The sequence below is a fragment of the Pteronotus mesoamericanus genome, unplaced genomic scaffold (genome assembly GCF_021234165.1).
Source record: "Pteronotus mesoamericanus isolate MK-2021 breed Mesoamerican mustached bat unplaced genomic scaffold, CSHL_Meso_final contig_347, whole genome shotgun sequence".
Taxonomy (NCBI): domain Eukaryota; kingdom Metazoa; phylum Chordata; class Mammalia; order Chiroptera; family Mormoopidae; genus Pteronotus; species Pteronotus mesoamericanus.
The window spans coordinates 6046968-6066292 of record NW_026555137.1 but is presented as its reverse complement, the minus strand read 5'-3'; the positions used below and the strand labels follow the sequence as shown (position 1 = coordinate 6066292).

Here is a 19325-nt window from a genome sequence, read left to right as displayed (position 1 = left end):
GGCTGTGGGGGGAGCCTGCCCCGTGCTTTCCCCCTCGCTTCCGGCGGTGTGCTGGCGGCCTTTGGTGCTCAGGGCCTGGTGGACGCATCGTCCCGTCGGTCTCTGCCTTCCTCTTCCTGGGGCTTCCTCCTGCTGCGTTGGTTGTGCCCATACGCACAACCCCTTTGTATAAGGATGCGCGTCGTACTGGATCAGGGCCCACCCTAAGGACTTCATCTTAACAAATTACAACCGCAATACCCTGTTTTCAAATAAGGGCACTTTCTGAGGCGCTAGGGCCTAGGATTTCAATATATGAATTTTTGGAAGACACAATTCAACCTATAATTCTGTGTATTTAATGCTGTGATTAACAACATTCTGAAACTTCCCTCAAATACCTAAGTACTGTTAGAGGAGATAAGGCATTTTTGATACTAAAGCTTGGTCAGAGCTGTTGTTTGCAAACATTTTCTCCCATTTGGTTGCTTGCCTATTTGCCTTGTTAGCTGTTTCTCTTGCTGTGCAGAAGCTTTTCAGTTTGATACAGTCTCATTCATTTATTTTTGCCTTTACTTCCCTGGCCTTTGGGGTCAGGTTCTTAAAATCCTCTCTAAGACCCATAATTTCAGTGCTCGTGTTTTCTTCTATGTAATTTATTATTTCAGGTCTTATATTTAGGCCTTTGCTTCATTCTGAGTTGATTTTTGTGTGGGGGCACAAACGGCATCTGTGGCTCTCCCCACCTCGGCCCCGTCAGACGGCTTCCCCATCTCAGCAAAGCGAAGCCTCTCCTGCATCACAGCTATCGTGTGACCTGGCCCTTTGTGCTTTGAACCTCCCTGACTTCTTCCACTACCATCTTCAGAGTCTGATGTGAAAGGGCTCATAAGTATACTGGGCACACGCCCGCATCATCTCTTTTTTCGCAGAAGGTCAGGCAATCAGGGAGTGTTACAAGTCATGGTCCTAGCATCCACCCACCCTCACGGGGGAGGGATTTGTCCAAGGGTGGGAGTCATTGGGAGTCTTTTTTAGAAGGCTTCCTGCAGCAGGTTCGGCGGGCCGAATCACCCTGCTGTGACTTGGCTAAGCCTTGGTTTCCTGGCAAAATGGAAAGAACGGTATCTACTTCAAAGACTCCATGTGGGAATTGCGTGATAATGCACGTAAAATGGTTGGCACAGTGCTCATAACTTTTTCATTAAAATGGCAAATAATCAAACACATGCTTTTAGTTGTAGATATAATGCAATTATTGTTGAATAGTACGAAGTTTCCTCAAAAAATTAAGACTTAGAGCTGTCGTGTGACCCGGCAACTCCTCTTCTGGGTATCTACCAGAAAAATGCAGAAACATCTATTTGTTATATTATAATGGAGATTCTCAATTCAAAAAAATCCCCTTTCGGGCATAGCTCTAAATTACTTCTTCGATTTAATTCAAGAACTACTACTTGGGCAGCCACTGTGTACGGATCACTACATCAGAGGTTGGGAGCTACATACAAGATTCAGATACTGCCATTTGTCTTCAGATCATTTCCACTTTGAGTGCTTACATGGAAATAGGTACAACTAAATGTCATGCTAATTTGTGTAACAGGAGTGAGAATGGCGACGGGGGCGGCTGACCTGGAAGAGAAAGTATCACAGAGGAAGCAAACCGTTCAGGCTTCGGCGGTTCGGGCTGTAACACAGGCAGCCTAAGGCCCAGGGTGCAGTGGTCAACGGCACACGGCTGTGAATGGGCTTGTCACGAGAATAAAATGGCTGCAGTTTCGTGTGACTTAGCAGCCTGCGTCAGTGGCCCAGAGGAGTGAGAGGCAGGGTGGGGGGTCAAATGACCCACGGGGCTGCGGGTGTGATCTGGTGTTCGCACGTTGTTCTGAGGTGAAGGAGCGCCACTGAAGGACTCTTAGACTTGAGGTGGCTTGGGCGAATCGGGGTGTTTGAAAATAGGTGATTGAAACAGGACATTACGTTGAAATAGTCATGGGTGCACCTACACAGCTGTCGCCTCCATTCCTTGGGTGAAAGGTCAAGGAGGGTAGAACTCTAAGTGCAAGAAGCTGATTGGACTTAACACTACAGATGGCAAAAGGATGGGCGAGAGGAGCATTATGTTTATTTGTTAACAGCTCTGTTGTATTACATTTCTGTGCATCAGTCAGTGTAAAATAAAATCGACTTATTTTAAATCCTTTTAAATGGTGTTTAAATATTTCCTGATGACACAATCTGCTAAAGTATTTACCCTTGGTGCAGATTTCCATTAACCTTGTTGCAGACAATAAGCCTAAAACTCTATTTTTGGAGGGGCCTGACATGGAGTAAAGTCTAATGACCTCATTATAAACCCATATCTGGATGTGCTGTCTTTCTATCCGATTTAGAAAATTCAGCAAACTATAGAATACCTGTATTAACAGAACCTACATACTCAGATTACTGAGTTGTCCTTTCTGTACAAATAAAGGCAGAGAGGGATTAAAACCTCTAATGTGCTGTAAATGATACAGTGGCCTAGTCAGCCTGTGCCCACCAGGAGTAGTCAGTGAATTCCATAGTATCAAATGTGTAAGAAGGAAAAAAGAGGCACAGATTAAATTCAAAGTACTCTTTCTGCATATCTAACTTCTGTCAATATTTTTTTTGTTTTTAGTGAGCCTGCATAAATTCTTCAGTTCCCTAAATGGTAAAATTCCCTTGATATTTTTCTAAATTATTTCAGAAATAGTATCTCCATGTCACAAATAAAAAAATAAAAATAAGTAATGCTCAGGAAAGCTCAGGTTACTTCTTTTAGTAAAGATTTGGCTCAGTGATGAAACTGGAAAGAAAATGTATCTTCCTCATTCACCTAAGTACTGGGTAGCTATCTTAAATTGTAAATGCATTTTATAATATATTTGGTTTTATCATGGAAGAAAGTTTGAATTGTTCAGAAGCAGGAGTTATTATTCACTCTTGGTTTTAGAAAGTAAATATATCCATTGGTCCTGAGTGTTTCAGTAGCAAGTGTTAAAAATCCAACTATTTTATCTTTTTTTTTTTTTAATGGGACCAATTCTCTGTTTTAACTCATGGGCTTTCTCCATCGACTGGAGAATATGGTCACTAGCAGCTCTGGATTCCTGCCCTTTTGGCTGGTAAACTTCCCAATTCCAGATCAAAAGATACTGAGAAGGGCGCTGACTGGTCCATCTTGGACCCTATGCACATCTTTGGGGTCAAAGAGGCAGGATATGGGTTCTGGAAGAAGAATAGAAAGAAAAATATAACCCCAGAGGGAGTTATTATGAGCTGGAGTACCAACCCAATTTAGCTCATTCGTTAGATTTACAAATATTAGAACCTTGCTGCCAGTAAAGCCTCAGCTTTCCATGTGTGTTTTTATGAGCGCAGTTTATAAATCTACATCCTTGGAAATCATCCAACTCTACCTGGGTTCTTCCTTTTGAGAATGTCCCCGAAATTTTATCTGTTTTCTAAAAACTGAAACTCTTTTGTTGACTTACCTTCTCCCACTTTTGAAACCCTTGAATCTGTCAGGGTAGGGCTTCCTTTCCAGAATAAGAAATGAAGTTTTAGAATATTCCTCTACTATTTTTGTATTGATGGAAGGCCATTCATTTTTTGATTTTTATCATCTACATTAGCACATGATTTCAAAGCCCTCCTAACACTACCAGTGACACATGCCACCCGCAGCATCAGCTGTGTCGCTCTACTCAGAGTGGCTTAAATGCCCTGCCTCCATTCATTTGTATTTATTCAACATACATATTAAAAAATGTCACCTAGTGTACATTTTAGGCATGAATTTCTAAAGATGGGTGATAAACCTCATGGATCGTTAAGTCCTAAGTTATAAATTGGCAGCTGGTTTAAAACTAGTACTTGTAACATTAATAAAAATAACACAAAAAACCCAGTAATAAATAGACCCTCTCAAACATTTGTATACCTTTACATTTTGTTGTTCTCAAGATGGTTCCAAAGTTCCCGATTTTTCGGCCATGTGTTAAACTAAACTAATATAATATAATGTAATAATAGAACATACTATAGATGAAAATATCTCATAAACATCCGTAGAAGACTAATGAAACAATTTATGGCTAATGATTAATATTGCACTGGAATAAAATGTGGACACCGGAATATTATGTGGTGATTTACTAGAACAAGCCGATCTTCCCCAATAAGGTGTCATCCTCAAGTATACTGTGAAGTAGTGGTGCAGAAATGTATATTCTGTACCCTGTTGACACTTGTGGATTTGGTTATATATTTAGACTATTCCCGGAGGTGCACATAAACACGTAATAATGGCTCGACTCCTGGAAGAGAGCAGGATGATTGGCAAACAGGGTAAAGAGAGACTTTAATTTTCATGTAAGCTCTTTAGGATCTTTTCGATTTCTCCATTGTTTGTACATACAAATGTACTATACATTCAAAGTCATCAAGAATGATTTAAAAATAAAATTATTACTAAATGGCAAATTGTAAACTGAAGAAGCTTAGAAGAAATAATAATAAAAATCACCCAGTTCTCCCCCTGTCCCCCGCCCCCCGCCCCCAGCCAGAAACAGTTACTAATTCTATTTTGGCTTATGCACTTCCTGTCTTCCGATCTTTTTGTTGTGGTTGTTAATGCACAGATATGCACATATAATTTGGGTCAGTCTATTTTATAAACTTTTACCACTTTATAACAGGGACGATACTACCAAATCACTAAATTATTTTCTAAATCATGCTTTAAATGGCTGCATGATATTTTAAAGTATTTTATAATATATTTAAGCAAATCACTACAGTATTTGGGTTATTTCTAATTTTTCTCTATTATTATAAGCTACACTGAAGTTTCAGTATCTTTTTATATAACATTTGTGTGTGTACATTTCTAATTCGTTAAAATTAATTCCCCAAGCATTTTTGTGCTCTTTGCAGTGATACAATCTTCCTGTTTTTTTAAATATTTTTAATACACATTAAACATGCTTACCTTTTGCATGGAACCTAATTTTTTCATTTGTTTTTGGTTTTTTTTTTACTTTGTTTACGATGGTTTTTAAATTAAGTCATTTGCTTAAATTTTTAGTCATTGTTCTTCCTTAGATGGAAAATCTTAGATTTTTCTCACCCCCCAAAACAGATAATATTTTCTGATCTTTTTTGAAAACTTACACTTTCAAAATATTTTCACATATACCAGCTCCTATGAGCCTTTAAGTTACATAGTGGTATAAAAACAGTTAAACGATTTTATTTTCATTTGGTAGATAAAAAGAGAGATTCCAAAAACTTAATCGATTTGCCTGCATTCTGTGATGTTGGTTAATGCTGTCACTAGGACTAGAATTTTGATGCTCTGATAACTTTCTGACTCCCAAATCACAAATCCCAACTAGGTAAGTTGAAAGAATTATGGGAAATTCCATGACATTGTAATATTCAGTGATGTCAAAATATTAATACAAAATTTACATCTTCATCACCTCATCAATGTATTGTTAAAGACAACATGTCAATTCAAATGTCTCATTCAAATGCTAGCTTTAATTTTTTAAGTTTAGAGAAAGCCTGCTGATTTTAACTGGGACTGTCTTGCATTGTACACTCATCAGTTGAGGAGATAAAGTAGAAAGTGCTCGTCCTGCAGAGGGTGGTCTTGAGAAGAGACAGGAGCCATTTTTTCAAAGTCAGGAAGGAGCAGTTATGCCTGTAAACTGGGATTTTATGACTTCCTGCTGCATGACCTTCTGTCTCCCTCATTTCAATTAACCATGGGCATGAAAGAATAATGTCTTCTTTTATTCCGCTCACAGAAATGGTAGTTTGCTAGAGCTGCCATGAAAAAAAAAATTAGCCTGGGTGGCTTGAGTAACAGGAATTTATATTCTCACAGCCTTGGAGGCTAGAAGTTCAAGATCAAGATGTCAGCAAGTTTGGGTTCTCCTGAGGCCTCGCTCCTTGGCTTGCAGATGGCCGCCTTCTGGTCATGTCTTCACATGTCTTCCTTCTCTGATGTACCTCCCTGGTGTCCGTGTGTCCAGCTCTCCTGTTCCTATCAGGACGAATTGGATCAGGACCCACACTGAAGGCCTCCTGTTCACTTAATCACCTCTTCAGAAACCCTGTCTCCAAATACAGTCACATTCTCAGGGGCTGGGTTCAGCAGAGGGATTTTGTAAGGACATACTTCAGCCATGACAGTAGGTATCCTTTGCAGTGATTATATATAACTACGTACCAAGACGGTCAAAATTAAACATATGTTTGCTTGTTTGTTCCTTTTGGGCAATGATGCCTAAAGAATATTAGAACAAAATATTTTCAGGAGTGCTGATTTGTGGTTCTTTCATTCATTGTCTTACCCACCCACCCATTATTTATATCTCTCCATTGTGTATTCTGAGGCTGGGCAATATGTTAGTGTTTGAATAAGGGCTGATCTAGAACTCTGGGACATGGGGGGTCTCCAGTTCTCCCTGCATTCCCATCCTTTATGTTACTGAGCATACTGTACGAGAATGGTTGGTTGACTGCGTTGTCTCTTCACTAGACTGTGCATACCTTGAGGGTAGGAACTGTATCTTTCATATTCTACCCTGAAGGCATGGAAAAAAGATTGTTTTCAAAATGAAGGAATGATGGAATCAATTTTTTTCATTTATGAGAAAACCAAACATTATGTGGAGAATGTGACCAAATACCAACTGGGGACAGAATAGTGTGTCTGAGACTGACAGCCAGATTTAAGTTGACTTGTAACAGAGAAGTGACATGTGCCCCAATGCTTGACGTCCATTGGGTAAATACTGCTTCCTATTTGTCTGTATTGCACAACTACAAAGACTATTGCAAAGCTCATAAGCACCTGATTTGTACAAAACCTGTGAGAGGTGTCATCCCATGTGTACAAATATGACTCATTTCATTATATTCAAGTTCGCGAAACTTGATCAGTTATTTTTAACATTTATAGTAGTGATGTAATTGAATTCTCTGTAATCACAACCAAAATACTGGGACATATTTAAACATAAAATACTTGCTTTACCATGAGTGGGAAACCACAGGTAAGTTTTAGTGGATGACTTACGACACAGACAAGGCCTTCCTGCTTGTTGATTAAAAAATCTCATTCCCATGTTTACTATACATCCCAGTTACATTCAAATCTAGAATGGTATAAAAAGAGGTTGAGTCAAAAAAAATTTTTTTTACATCCCAATAGAGTTTAGGGAAGTTTGTTTCCTATATCCCAACTTTTAAAGGCTATTTTGGAAAGACGATATACTTGTATTGCCCTCTCTCCATTTTTTCTACCCTGTTGTGGAAATATATATCAGTCCAGCAACTCCTAGGGAAATATTACCAAATTTGCAAATATTTGAATATCTATTTCATGTGGGAAGATTAGAAAGTCGCTTTCTGCCACTTGTGTAGCTCTCTTATGCAAAAATGAAGATGATATAGGCCATAAATTCTATTAGGTTGGAACTCTGGGTGTCAAAAAGACTATATAGATAATATTAAGAGATTTCCCTCTCACTGAATCACTACTATAAAGTTAAGCTTGGTTTCGAAAATATAAATCAAATAAATGTTTTCCGTAAAGCTACATGCCTGTAGTGTAAACTGAACTTCCACAAACTTTTACGTAAACATTTCTCAAGTTCAGCATCTATAGGAATCCTGAAAATGTGAGCATTTTGGGTGCTCATAGTAAAATATTAATGCTTATACAATTGTCTTCAATTCTGCATCTGTAAGTAGTTTGGTGCTAACATCCTCATTGTAATTTATTATTAATCAGTGAAATTTGAGCTTCTCCATAAATTAGTTCTTTTTATTAGTAGTAGTTCAGTCCCCATCATTGGAGATATGCTACAATTTGTAACTTTGCACAAATAACCCTCTAAAATCATTGACCATTTTATATCATAAGCAATATAAATTTAAGTGGTTTGGAATCATGACGATATGATAAATACCTATACCAGGTAAAGCACAGTGCCTGTGATGTTTGGAAGATGTAACCCAAAGCAGTGTGCAAGTCAAAGGAAAGATCTGAAATTACCTTGTACACAACTTGTTATCTGCTGTATGGCAGCATATAAAATACACAACAGATGCCCAGCAAGTATTTGTGCAGTGAATAAATAAATAAATGGCCAAAAAAAAAGCTATTTCTGAATGTGCATATTTAGTGAAGTAAGTGTGTTTTTTTAAAATAAGAATTCAGCTATATGTTTTGAATTTAACTGAAAGAAGATGCCCTGGGCTTTAGATAATTACATGATAAGGTATATTTTAAAAGTATATGAGTATTATTCATTGTGTTTGTAAGCATTAATTAGTGAAGTTCCATCTAAACAGAAGGACCAGCCTCTGCTGTGTTGGATAATGGTTTAAAATCATTCTCTCTTACCTGTGCAGTGCATTGTCCTTTGTAAAATGTTTTCATGGCTGCCTTATTTTTCTTCATAGCAATTATAAGTAGAGATGTTACAAATAACATACCATTCTTTTTTTTTTTAAAAAAAAGGAAGAATCTGAAGCCTGAGACTTCAGTGATTCACTGACATTAACCAAAATGAAGACTAAACTAGTACCAAGTCATTGTTTTTTCCTTCTTTCCTCCCTTGCCTTCCCTCATCTCCATCCTTCTCTCCCCGCTCCCTTCAAGATCGACATGACGTGTATTAATCTCTTTTTGTTTTTGTTTGGTTTCTTTTGAACAGTTTTAAGGGGACTGCGGGGGAGGGATGTTATATTTAAAAGAAGAAATCTACTTCTCCTTTCCCTTCTCACCTGTAAACTGTGCTAGTTTTCGCTTTCCTCTCCTGAACCTGTGTATTACAGACATTGTCCATCTAAAAACGCAGAATCCCAAAACCTGTCTTGATGCAGTGAGCACCCATTGATTATATTTTAAAGGTGATACAGATTAATGGATGGTGCTCAGACAGACGGATGGACAGACGGATGGATAGAAAGATAGGGACTTGTAGATGGGTGGATGGGCATGAATAGGTCTATCTCACATTTTCCCAGATTTCATTAATCCGAAAACACAAATATGTCTCTTAGTTCTAATACTCATATTTCCTGTGCCTGTTGCCCTAAACTGCCGCTGGATGACTCCTGCCTCCTGCAACCCTTGTGCGTTTCTGGGGAGCCATGTGGGTTTTCCCACGTGCACTTAGAATCAGTAAGTCCGTCTCAGGATGCCACCTGTTCCTTGTCAGGGCCCCAAATGATCCCTCTTTGACTTTGATACTCCACTTCCAAGAGTTTGTGTTAAAGAAATAACAACCTACACAATAATACAGTAAATTTAGGTTATGTACTATAATAGGGATAAAAATATGCTATTGAAGCACAAAAGAGGGATTCATTCAAGCTGGAGGAGCCTGAGAAGGCTTCCTGTAGGAGGTGGCATTTGATTTGTGTCTTGAAGGCGGTGTGCGAAGGTTTGCCAAAGGAGACATGAGTATGTCTTGCCACCCAAGAGAGAAATCGGGGTTTTCAAAGGCAAGGTATTCATTACTTCCCTCGTATCATGCTCTATCCAGTACGGGCCAGGTTGGAAGACGCATTAAATTAATATTTAAGCATTAAGGGTGGGCCTCCATGAAAAACCGTTCTCAGGTCACGCTTCATAAGATGACAGCGGCAGGGTATGGTCGGGGAAGGAAATGCAACCTGGCCGTGGGCACCTGCCGCTGGCGTCCTCTTGCGCCGTGTTCTCAGGGAGCTCGGGGGGCGTTGGTTTGGGCCTAACACGGTCGATCTCTGTGACTGAATTTTGTTCCCTGCGCGTTGGCACTAACAGTACCTGTTGCACAGTTATTTTGAGACGTAAAATAAATGAGAGAGAACAAAATGTACTTAACAGCACTTGCCAAATGGTAGGTAGTCAAATGTTATAGCTATTGTTTTTACTGAATTAACAACATTTTACCTTTACTGTAGTATTTTGTGGAGCACTCATTGATAAACGGATCCTTTCCCTGCCCCAGGTAGAGAGACACTTACCATTCTCATTATGTCTCATTAACTGCTGTTGATTAACAATATGTCGCATGAATTGAGTATTATTTTGCAATATTGTAACTGACTCCTAAGCTTATTAAAGAACATGATGGCAGATATCCACCACACACACGCACGCAAACTATATTTAGGAAGTCTAACTACACACAGACAGAGACTGGGTTCCTCCATCAGGATAGTGGGCGGTGGCATGCGGTAGAGGAGCCTGGCCCGCTAGGAGCTGACAGTCACTGGTTTGTAGGGAAACATAAGGACTGTCACTGTCCATTGTGAGAACGAGGATGGATGCTTCCTCCTCCTCTTTTCTTCGGTGACTGGTGAGGACAGAAGGCTTCCAGGCCAGCTCCTTAGGCGGCAGCACTCGTAGCCAGCTGTCTTCCAGTCTGGATGCCTGAGTACCCCCAGTGCTCAATTTACGAGAGAGAGAGAATTTTTTACCCAGGTAAATCAGTTCGAAAGGACAGAACTGGATGTTGGTGACGGGCAATTGCTCCTCTGGCCGGAAGTGAGTCATGTTACAGGTTAAGGCTTCTGTGAGGAATGGAAGAGCAGTGACGTTCAGGCTAAAGAGAGCCTCTGTTTTTATTAATTATAAGGTCAGAGTCTGAGTTTTCTGGACCCAAGAGGCTGAGCAAGGAGTTGGGAAGCCAGGGCCACCCTGTGGCAGAGACGAACGTGGCTGGGCGTTGCACACGCATCCTGGCAAAGCGCGTTGCTCTGCCGAGGTCTGCGGAGAACAGTGCGCCCGGGCTGCCCCTCCCAGTGGTGTTCTCGCTGAGGCGTGGCCTGGAAGCTGTTCTCGAGTTGGAATCCCTAGTAGCAGAGGAGATGTGGATAGTACCGACCTAAACTATTGAACATTTTTAAACATCCAGGTGACGATTTGGGGGAACGATGACTGGAGCGGAGAGAAGCTCTGTGTTTTAGTTGGAAATTGTTAGAACAAGTACTTGATAACATGCATTAGATAATCAAGAAGCAAGAACTGCTTTGCAGTTTTCTAATGGGAGACGCCAGCAAGAAGATATACATTCCTCAGTTTACACCGGGAGTTAAAAGAAAATCATTGCCTACTTATTGGTTCATTTTGTAAATTGAGATCAATGAAATTCTCTGAACAACAGCATGAAATCAATCGTGAAATAGCATATAATTCATGGCCAGTATTGTAAATTATAGTTTGCTTGACAGCAATCGGTGAGGATTCCGTGCACTGAGGTACATTTCCGTGTAGTGTCTGTGGATCCATTTCTGATGCCTATCAGATAGACTGACCTGTTTTTCTCTTCATCCCAAATTCTCTGTTTGTTCTTATGCAAATGATGCAATCAAGCAAATGGACAACAGGATGGAATTGCTGAGGGGCTCTGGCAAACAGTGGCTGGACGTTTTCTGGATCCCCCACCCTCCGTCAACCCCCCCTTAGTTTTGTGTACATACCTGCAGTTGCTGGGATCCACTGACCCGTGGCATTGCCCTTGAAGGGCCTGGTCCCTTCTGTGGAGACATCATCACCAAATCAGCTGCCATGGGGGAAGAGAGAGTCCTTACCCCACTCCTCTTGGTTTTCTTGCTCTGCTCTCTTGGCTTTGGATTTGAAGCTGGGGGGTGTGTGGGCTCCACCCCGAGCCGCGCCTCAGTCCTGCTTCCTTTGGAACCCTCCTTCTCACTGTTGCAAATGTTTCAACAGGAAATCTCTCATTTTGATTGTTCTTTTTCACATAGCTACCCCACCTGATTTGACCTCCTCTTTTCTTGTCTAGTTTCCTCTTCCCTTTTCCTCACCACCTCCTCCCATCTGACCAAGGGTTTCCCGGTCCGGCCACCGGTGCAGCCTCCTCTAACATGGATCGTGGTATGTTCTAGTCCCTTCTTTTTCCCATGCCTCATTATTCAGAGGACACAAGGGACACTTCATCTTCTTATGGAAATACATTAAGAATAATCCACTTCGGGGTGGACAGTGCAGGCATAAAAATGACTTGGAAGTCAAAAAAGCTATTTAATCAGATTGGCTTTCTTTGTACTGTTGAGTTTATAGTTTCAAGAATCCAAAGAAAACCCTCAATTCCTATTATAGCAAAGGCATCAGATTTCTCAAACCAGATAGGATGATTTTGTGATTTATCTTAAAAAAAACAAACAAACAAAAAAAAACCCAAATGGAAGATGATTTTAATTGTAAGTTTGGAAGTCTTGGCTTAGTGGTTATCGTAGGCATGAATCAAGTGCGAGGTGAGCATGAAGCATTTATAAACCTCAGTCAACAAGACATATTCCTGCATCCCTCTGCCTGTGAGTAGCTGTGTCTGTGTTTCTGTAACTCGACTCAGTGTCTGGCCTTGCTCCCCACAGTCACTCTTGGGGTCCCTCCCGCGCCCCTGAAGGTGTGGAAGCTCCAGGGTCTTAGACGGCTTCTTGGCGTGGGGCGTGGGGCCATCCGCCCAGGCCGCTTCCTCCTCTGTCCCTCCGGAGGTCGCCCTCTCAGCAGGTCTCCTCGCTGCCCGCGCATCGCCCTCCGGAACCTGAAATTGCTGCGGTGTTTTCTGGCGCCCTGCCCGCCGGCCGGCTGGCCAGCACACACCAAGGTCTTTTCCTTTGCTGGGGTCTGTCCCCTGCCTGGAACTTTACCTTGGAAACAGGCATGGGGCCCCTCTGCCCCAGATCCTGCGCGTTTCTCTCTCCTCCCTTCTTTCTTTAGCCCGTCCTCCGGGAAAGCTGAGGTGGGGGAGGGTCGGGTCCGCACACTGTTTGTTTCTCCTAAACGTTAAATCTAAACCCTGTGCTCTCTTCCTTCCCCTAATGGCTTTGTCCAGAGGTTCTCTTGCTCTTTCTGCTTTCTGAGCAGTCGCGTTCTGTTTCATATGTAGTACCTATTTTATAGGTAAATTCTGACTTTATAATTTGAGAGAAATTTAGAGGAGAGTAAGGGAAAGACATGGGGTCAGGGGAAGAGAAGAGCAGAAAAAAGGCATATTGATTTGGACCCCATGGCACAGATACCGACTATTATAGAGGTTCAAAAGAGAGCTTCAAAGTAAGGCCCCGCTCAGTTCCTCCATAGAATGGGCCAAATCATGGAAGGAGAAAAAAATAATAAAAGGTCAGCGCAATGAAGAAAGAAAGAAAGGAGACAAGACAGTAGTAACTGCTGAAAAATGCCAAGGGTCCCGTTCAAATGAGAAAAGCTGAAACGATAGCGGACTCTTCAGCCTGTGCAGCGATGTTCCCCAGTCACACCTGACAGAGAGGGCGCGTATTAGAGAAACGAGCTGGTGACGTTTCCCGGGAGCTCGGGATTGAGGCAGCTGATCCAGAAGAGCCCTGGGGAGGCGGACACCGTCAGAGGCCTGGAGAGTGTGGCTCTGAAACGAGCGATGAGCGTTCGCAGCGAGGAACACGCAGATGTTGTGAACACTCTGGAAAGAAGCGCCTGGATGTGGGTGGTGTCAAGGGCGTGACTGCAGGAATGTGACAAATGGAGGAGGTGGGGGTCACCGGTCTGTGGTTAGGTGGGGAGATTTTAAATTGAGAACCTCGGAGACGGTCGCAGAGATGATGAAGCGGTGGGCGCTGTCACTAGGCTGGGTGTTGGGGAAATGCAGTCCAGACGAAGGACATTACCTTTGCGGGAGCGACCGTGAGGCCAGAGTCAGGGCTGAGTGGTTACCGAGAACGCTGGAGTTGCCAAAGCCCGGGGGTGTGACGGGGAAGCAACCCGGCCAGTGCTGACGTCACGAGGAGAGGCGCGGCGGGACGCAGGAGGTGTGATGGGAGTCGGCAGGGCTCCGGCTACGTTGTCCTCAGCAGGGAATTGGCATTGGTAACCTACAGTGGTCTTTTCTCCATCTCTGATGCACATGGACCTCTTAGAAAGTTCAAAACTATATGTAATGAAAAATTTAAATCATCCATGTGCCCTCACTTTGGGAGACCCCTGTTAACATTGTGGTGTACCTCCGTCTCTTGTTTGTCTCATGAAGCATTTGTGCTTGGGAAATCCGTTTCGGCATTCAGACACGTACGAAAGCATGGCTGATGTTTAAACCTGGATAAAGTTGACAGGACTTCGGTTAGGCTCATTCAGTAAGGTAACTGAGTACCTTTGCAAAGGAGGTATTGAGATTTCAGGGTTGAATTAGTAAACTGCACATTAGGTTGTTGTCACGCTTATGTTCAAAACCTACACTGTGGCAGGCATTGTGCTAGAGACTGAGGATGCAAAATGAGCCTCACACCGTTCCTTCCCTTACAGAGTTCGCGCTGATGGCTCGACTAGGTAGTCATGTAAACAAATCATCGTGTCAGTGTTGCGAGCATTATGCTCAAGGTATGTGCACATACGGTGGGAGGGAGAGGAGAGGATAAGAGCTCCATCTTGTGCCAGAGGTCACGACGGAACGTGTTAGGGACACCTTAAGACAGGAGCAGGCACTTGCAGCTGAGCCTGGCCAGCTTCAAGGTCAAACCGTAGTTGGCCAGGTCCAGGGGAAAGAAAGGAATTCAGCAAAAGGAATTACAAGCTCAGAGGCATTGTTACAAGCTGCACATTTGAATTTCAAAAGCAACTCCTGTCGTCTTCAAATATGCGTTTAAAAATCATCTAAATGTCTCATTTATTTTTTATAGAGCCATTGAGCTAACTCTAAACTCAGAAACCATTCACCTGGTCAGCGACACTCAGGAAGACGGTCAGATTGTTAAAATGGAGAGGTTAAACCAGGAGCTTGACTGACAGTTGTCTACTTAAAAATAACCATAGTATATTTAAAGGATGAAACAGACTATTGGAATTGATTTTGATGGCTATTGATTCTTATTTTAAGCTTTACTTTAACAGTTTCTAAGTCGGGATGTAGAGAAGGAGCGAGATCTTGGAAATAAAATGTATAATTGTAAATAAATTCTTGTTTCCCTCACGTCCTAGATTTAGCAGTATTTACGCCCCACCAGTTTCTGCTTGGGGCGTGCACCCACGCGGGATGTACGAACAGCTCCCTGGCCACCCTGCACACGGCACAGCTGCCCCCAGACCACGTGGATCCCCCGATTCTGACCATCCTGGATTCCAGAACTGTCTATGTACAGTAAGTAGAAACATTGTTTCTGTCACACAGGGGTTCCCGCAAGAATCCCAGCGAGTTCAATCAAGGGAAAGGTTTGTGACATAGAATTAATTTTATTGTGATTAAATGCATGGGAGTGATTAGTTCAGTGGTTCTGGGAGCCTTTGATTATCACTTGCCAACTTAATTTCCATTTCGTCTCTATGCAATCAGGCCGAGCTACATTTGTACACAGATTCTGTGCAAACTCCAATAAGGGGAAAACTGACCACTTACATGTCTGCCTTGGCTTTTATGGGTGAGGCATTATTTGTAATCCTACGGAATTACAGAGTATGCATATACATTTTGTTTTTGAGGATAGACTAGGACCTTCTTGTTCCTTTTTGGTTGAAGTCACAGAGGAACTTTTACATATAGGCATGTTCAGATTATTTTTGGCATTAGTGACTTTTATGTATTTCCTAATATAAGAGGTACTGGGTTTAATACATTACTGACTAAAGCTCTCTTATCACCAGTTGATATTTGTTTATATTCGTCTCTCTTGGTCTCAGTTTTCTCATCTAAGAAAGAAGAATTTGGTCTAAATATTCAGGCTGAAAAAACATTATTCATATGCCATTGTTCCAAATCTAAACTCTCCCATCAGCTTTCCTTTTTGCCCTAAACCAATCCCACTTTTTTACCGCAAAAGATATCCCACTACTCGAAGTATTTCTCCATTTACCAATTTCTGTCTATTCCTTGACCTGCCTATTCATTCTCACTGATACATTGTAACCCCTCAGGTGGACTATGCCCTACCTTCCCTACCAGACCCAGCCCGTCTCTCAAGTACCCAGGCGTGCATCTGGGTCACGAGTCTCCTCGTTCAAGAAGTCTGACTTCCCCGCTGCAGCCCTTCCCCCCCACCCCTTCTCTGCCTTCTGTAGTTGCACACTAACTCCTGGGTCACCGCCTTCTTCCAGACAAGTTCGTCTTTCTCTGCCCCTCCCATTTTTCACAAGTGCTCAGATGTTTTACCTCTCCCAGTTATTGTTCAGTGGCTTGAGTTGAAAATCAAGTGCTCACTCATGCATTTTTGTATGATTCACTAATTAAAATTGTAAGTAACTAGAGAGCAGACACGATGTCTTATTCTTATTTTCTTTAAACCATCCAGAATAGACATTTAATAACTACTCAGGTTTCTTTTTTAAAAGTAAACCACTTTGGGGCTTTCAATGTGTATTTTTACTGTGGCATAAATTCAAGCTCATATGTGTCCAATAAAAATTGTGCACATTTCAGGCTTGACTTGAATGAAAGATGACAATAATGCTCTATTTTCCCATTCCTAGGTGGAAACAACCAAGGAAAGTAAATGGAATTCTGGAGCGTTATGTATTATATATTTCAAGTCACATGCATGATTTTACAATTTGGGATGTCATCTATAACAGTACAGAGCTTTTTCAGGATTGCAGGCTGCAGTACCTTTTGCCTGGTACTAAATACCTCATCAAGCTGGGGGTGAGTTCACTTTACCGTCGTCACTCTCCCTGGCCCTTTCCTCCTCGCCCTGCTGCTTCCCTTTGTACCATCTTCTCTCCCTCCGCCCCCCCGCAAAAAAAGGCACTTCACATATTGCTATTCACACTGAAAACTCACTTCACATCCTAAATGTGAATTATGTTGATCTAGTACCTACATTTATTTTATGTTATGCTGAAAAAATGATAGCATAACAATCTGAAGTCAGTAGGTTTTCCCAAATCTAATTTAGGATTATCAGAAATTGTTTCTTTTTTATTATTTGTAGAATGTCATAATTGTTGAGGGCTTTTTCTAAAATGCTTGGATTAATAAGGTTATTTCCCCATGGAGCGTGTATTCATTTGAAAACAATGCACAGTATGAAAATTTAGGTCTTATTTTTTAAATGAAGGTTTAAATGACCCCCAGATATTCTTGATCATTATTATATTCTGGTTTACATTACTCTTCTATCTCAAAAGAACAATCGTTTAATAAAACCCTAGAATTAACATAGTTCAGAGGTTTCTTTGGACAGACAATAGCAATTTTTTTTCATGCAAAATAGCACTTTTATACAAAGGTCTTTTTAAAGACCTTGATATTACTGTGGAATTTATACTCAGTAGTTCCTTTTGTTTTTTGATGAAATGTAATCTTTTTTAAGTTTAATAGCACATCTGAAAATAACTGAATATAAACATGAGATTGTCCCTATTTGTTTTAAACACACTCTTCATTTTATAGCAATACCTATATAAGGATATTTGCTTTGATAAATGCCATAGAAAATATTCTGCTCTTGATTATGAATAAATTTACATTTATGTAGACACTGTGTATGCATTCATTTTACTTAACATGCTCTTGAATGCTCTAAATATTATACCACGAGAAAATAAACTACATTCAACTATTGCTAAGTGTCTGACCTGACACCATAAAACAAGGGCAACCAGACAATGTTAAAAATCCTGTTCAGAACTGGACCCACATGCCTAGGTATTGAACACACAGGTGCATTTATGAACAGCACCTTTGATTACTTACATTATTCCCCTGATGTAAAAAATAGAGTAACTCAAGTTTCAAAAACTAATATACAAATCCACCCTATTTTCAGAACAGCAGTAATATTAAAATCTGGAATATTCTCTGTTGCTTAGAAGCACCCACAATGAGAAAGACATTGTCATGCTTGGTTTTTATCAGAAGGAGACAAATGACATGGAATGGGTCTATTCTCAAGACCATCTTTGGGGTATGCTAGGCAATCAGTGAGCCCCCACCCTTTGTCCTGACTGCTGTGGTTTAGTTAGTTGGGTGTTGTCCCATGAAGCCGAAGGTCACTGGTTTGATTCCTGGTCAGGACACATGCCTGAGTTGCGAGCCCAGTCTCACTTGGGGTGCGTGTGGGAAGCAACCAGTCGATGTTACTCTCACAAATCGATGTTTCTCTCCCTCTTCTCCCTTCTCCCCTCTCTAAAAATAAATAAAATAAATCTAAAAAAAAATAGCCCTGATGCCTTATGTTTTACAAATCTGTAATATCTTGAAAAATAAACACCAGTAGATTGTGATTCCACTCTCTTGAGTTTTAATTTAGATTTTGCCACTACCTATGTGGACTGAGGCAAATTTACTTAACTGAGTTTTATGGTTTTCAAGCCCTAAAGTTCTATGATGCTAAAAAGGTGACCCCAAACAATATTATATGGAGTCAAAAGAGATCCATCAGCCACTGAGTAATGTTGATGCAAGATGGCATAAAGATGTGGAAGTCTTGCCCTAACTGTTGTTAATAAATCTGCTCATGTGTTTTATTTATTATTTTAGGGCAGAAAATACACTAATAGATGCTTGGGAAGTATTTAAAAGGTTTTTTACTCAACTTTGTTAACCAGTTAACTAAGTGAACCAGAATATTTTAGGTTCCTCTTGATTAATTGAGGGATTACTGTATATTTCACAGTCTAAACACAGCTGGCTTTCAGGGTCACTAGATTAGTAGATGGAGGTAGGTCCTCAGCCAAGCGGCATGGCCTTTTTAGGGAGTCTGAGCATGTTGTCTAAGTGCTGGAAAACAAAACGTGCAGATATCAGATACATCAAGCCGCCTTCAGAATAGAGGAAAAATACAGGGGAATTGGAACCATTGTGATTTTTCTCTAGACTGAGAGCGAATCTGTCACTTCCTGTGTCTTTGTTTAATTTCTCACGTGGACTGGATTGTAACCTCTCACAGGGGTGGAGACTATGTCTTTTGAAATTCTGTCTGCAGAGCCGAGCGCAGTGCCTGGTGGGAACAGGAGCTCGGCACCCGATTCCCAAATGAAGGAACCCTAAGTAAATTTATTTTATTAAAAATCTGCGACTTCTGATATAAATTGATTAATTTGCTGAAAAATGTCAGAGTTGGAACTGTGTGATTCCAAACTTTCGTTCTTTCCAGTAGAAGAAACAGTGTAACATATTCTTACACTCAAGAAATGGTGTCGCGAAGGGTGGTATCCCTAATAACAAGAATATCAGCAATTAAATAATGAAGATTGTAAGACAAGTATCAAGATATGTGTGGTTTGATCATTTTCATATTACTTCTAGGCATTTGCCGCTTAATGCCTCTTAATGAAAAGTTGTGTTAAATATATTTCCTGAAAGGATTCTTGGAAATGATAAGCT

General features: G+C 41.1%; 1 protein-coding gene across 1 annotated transcript in view; it reads left to right on the top strand.

Moving 5' to 3' along the window:
- Positions 1 to 19325, top strand: part of USH2A (usherin) — a 474416-nt gene that overhangs the window by 234615 nt on the left and 220476 nt on the right. The window contains 2 exon segments of the mRNA XM_054576584.1: positions 14987 to 15146; positions 16469 to 16640. Coding sequence (XP_054432559.1) covers positions 14987 to 15146; positions 16469 to 16640 — 332 coding nt within the window.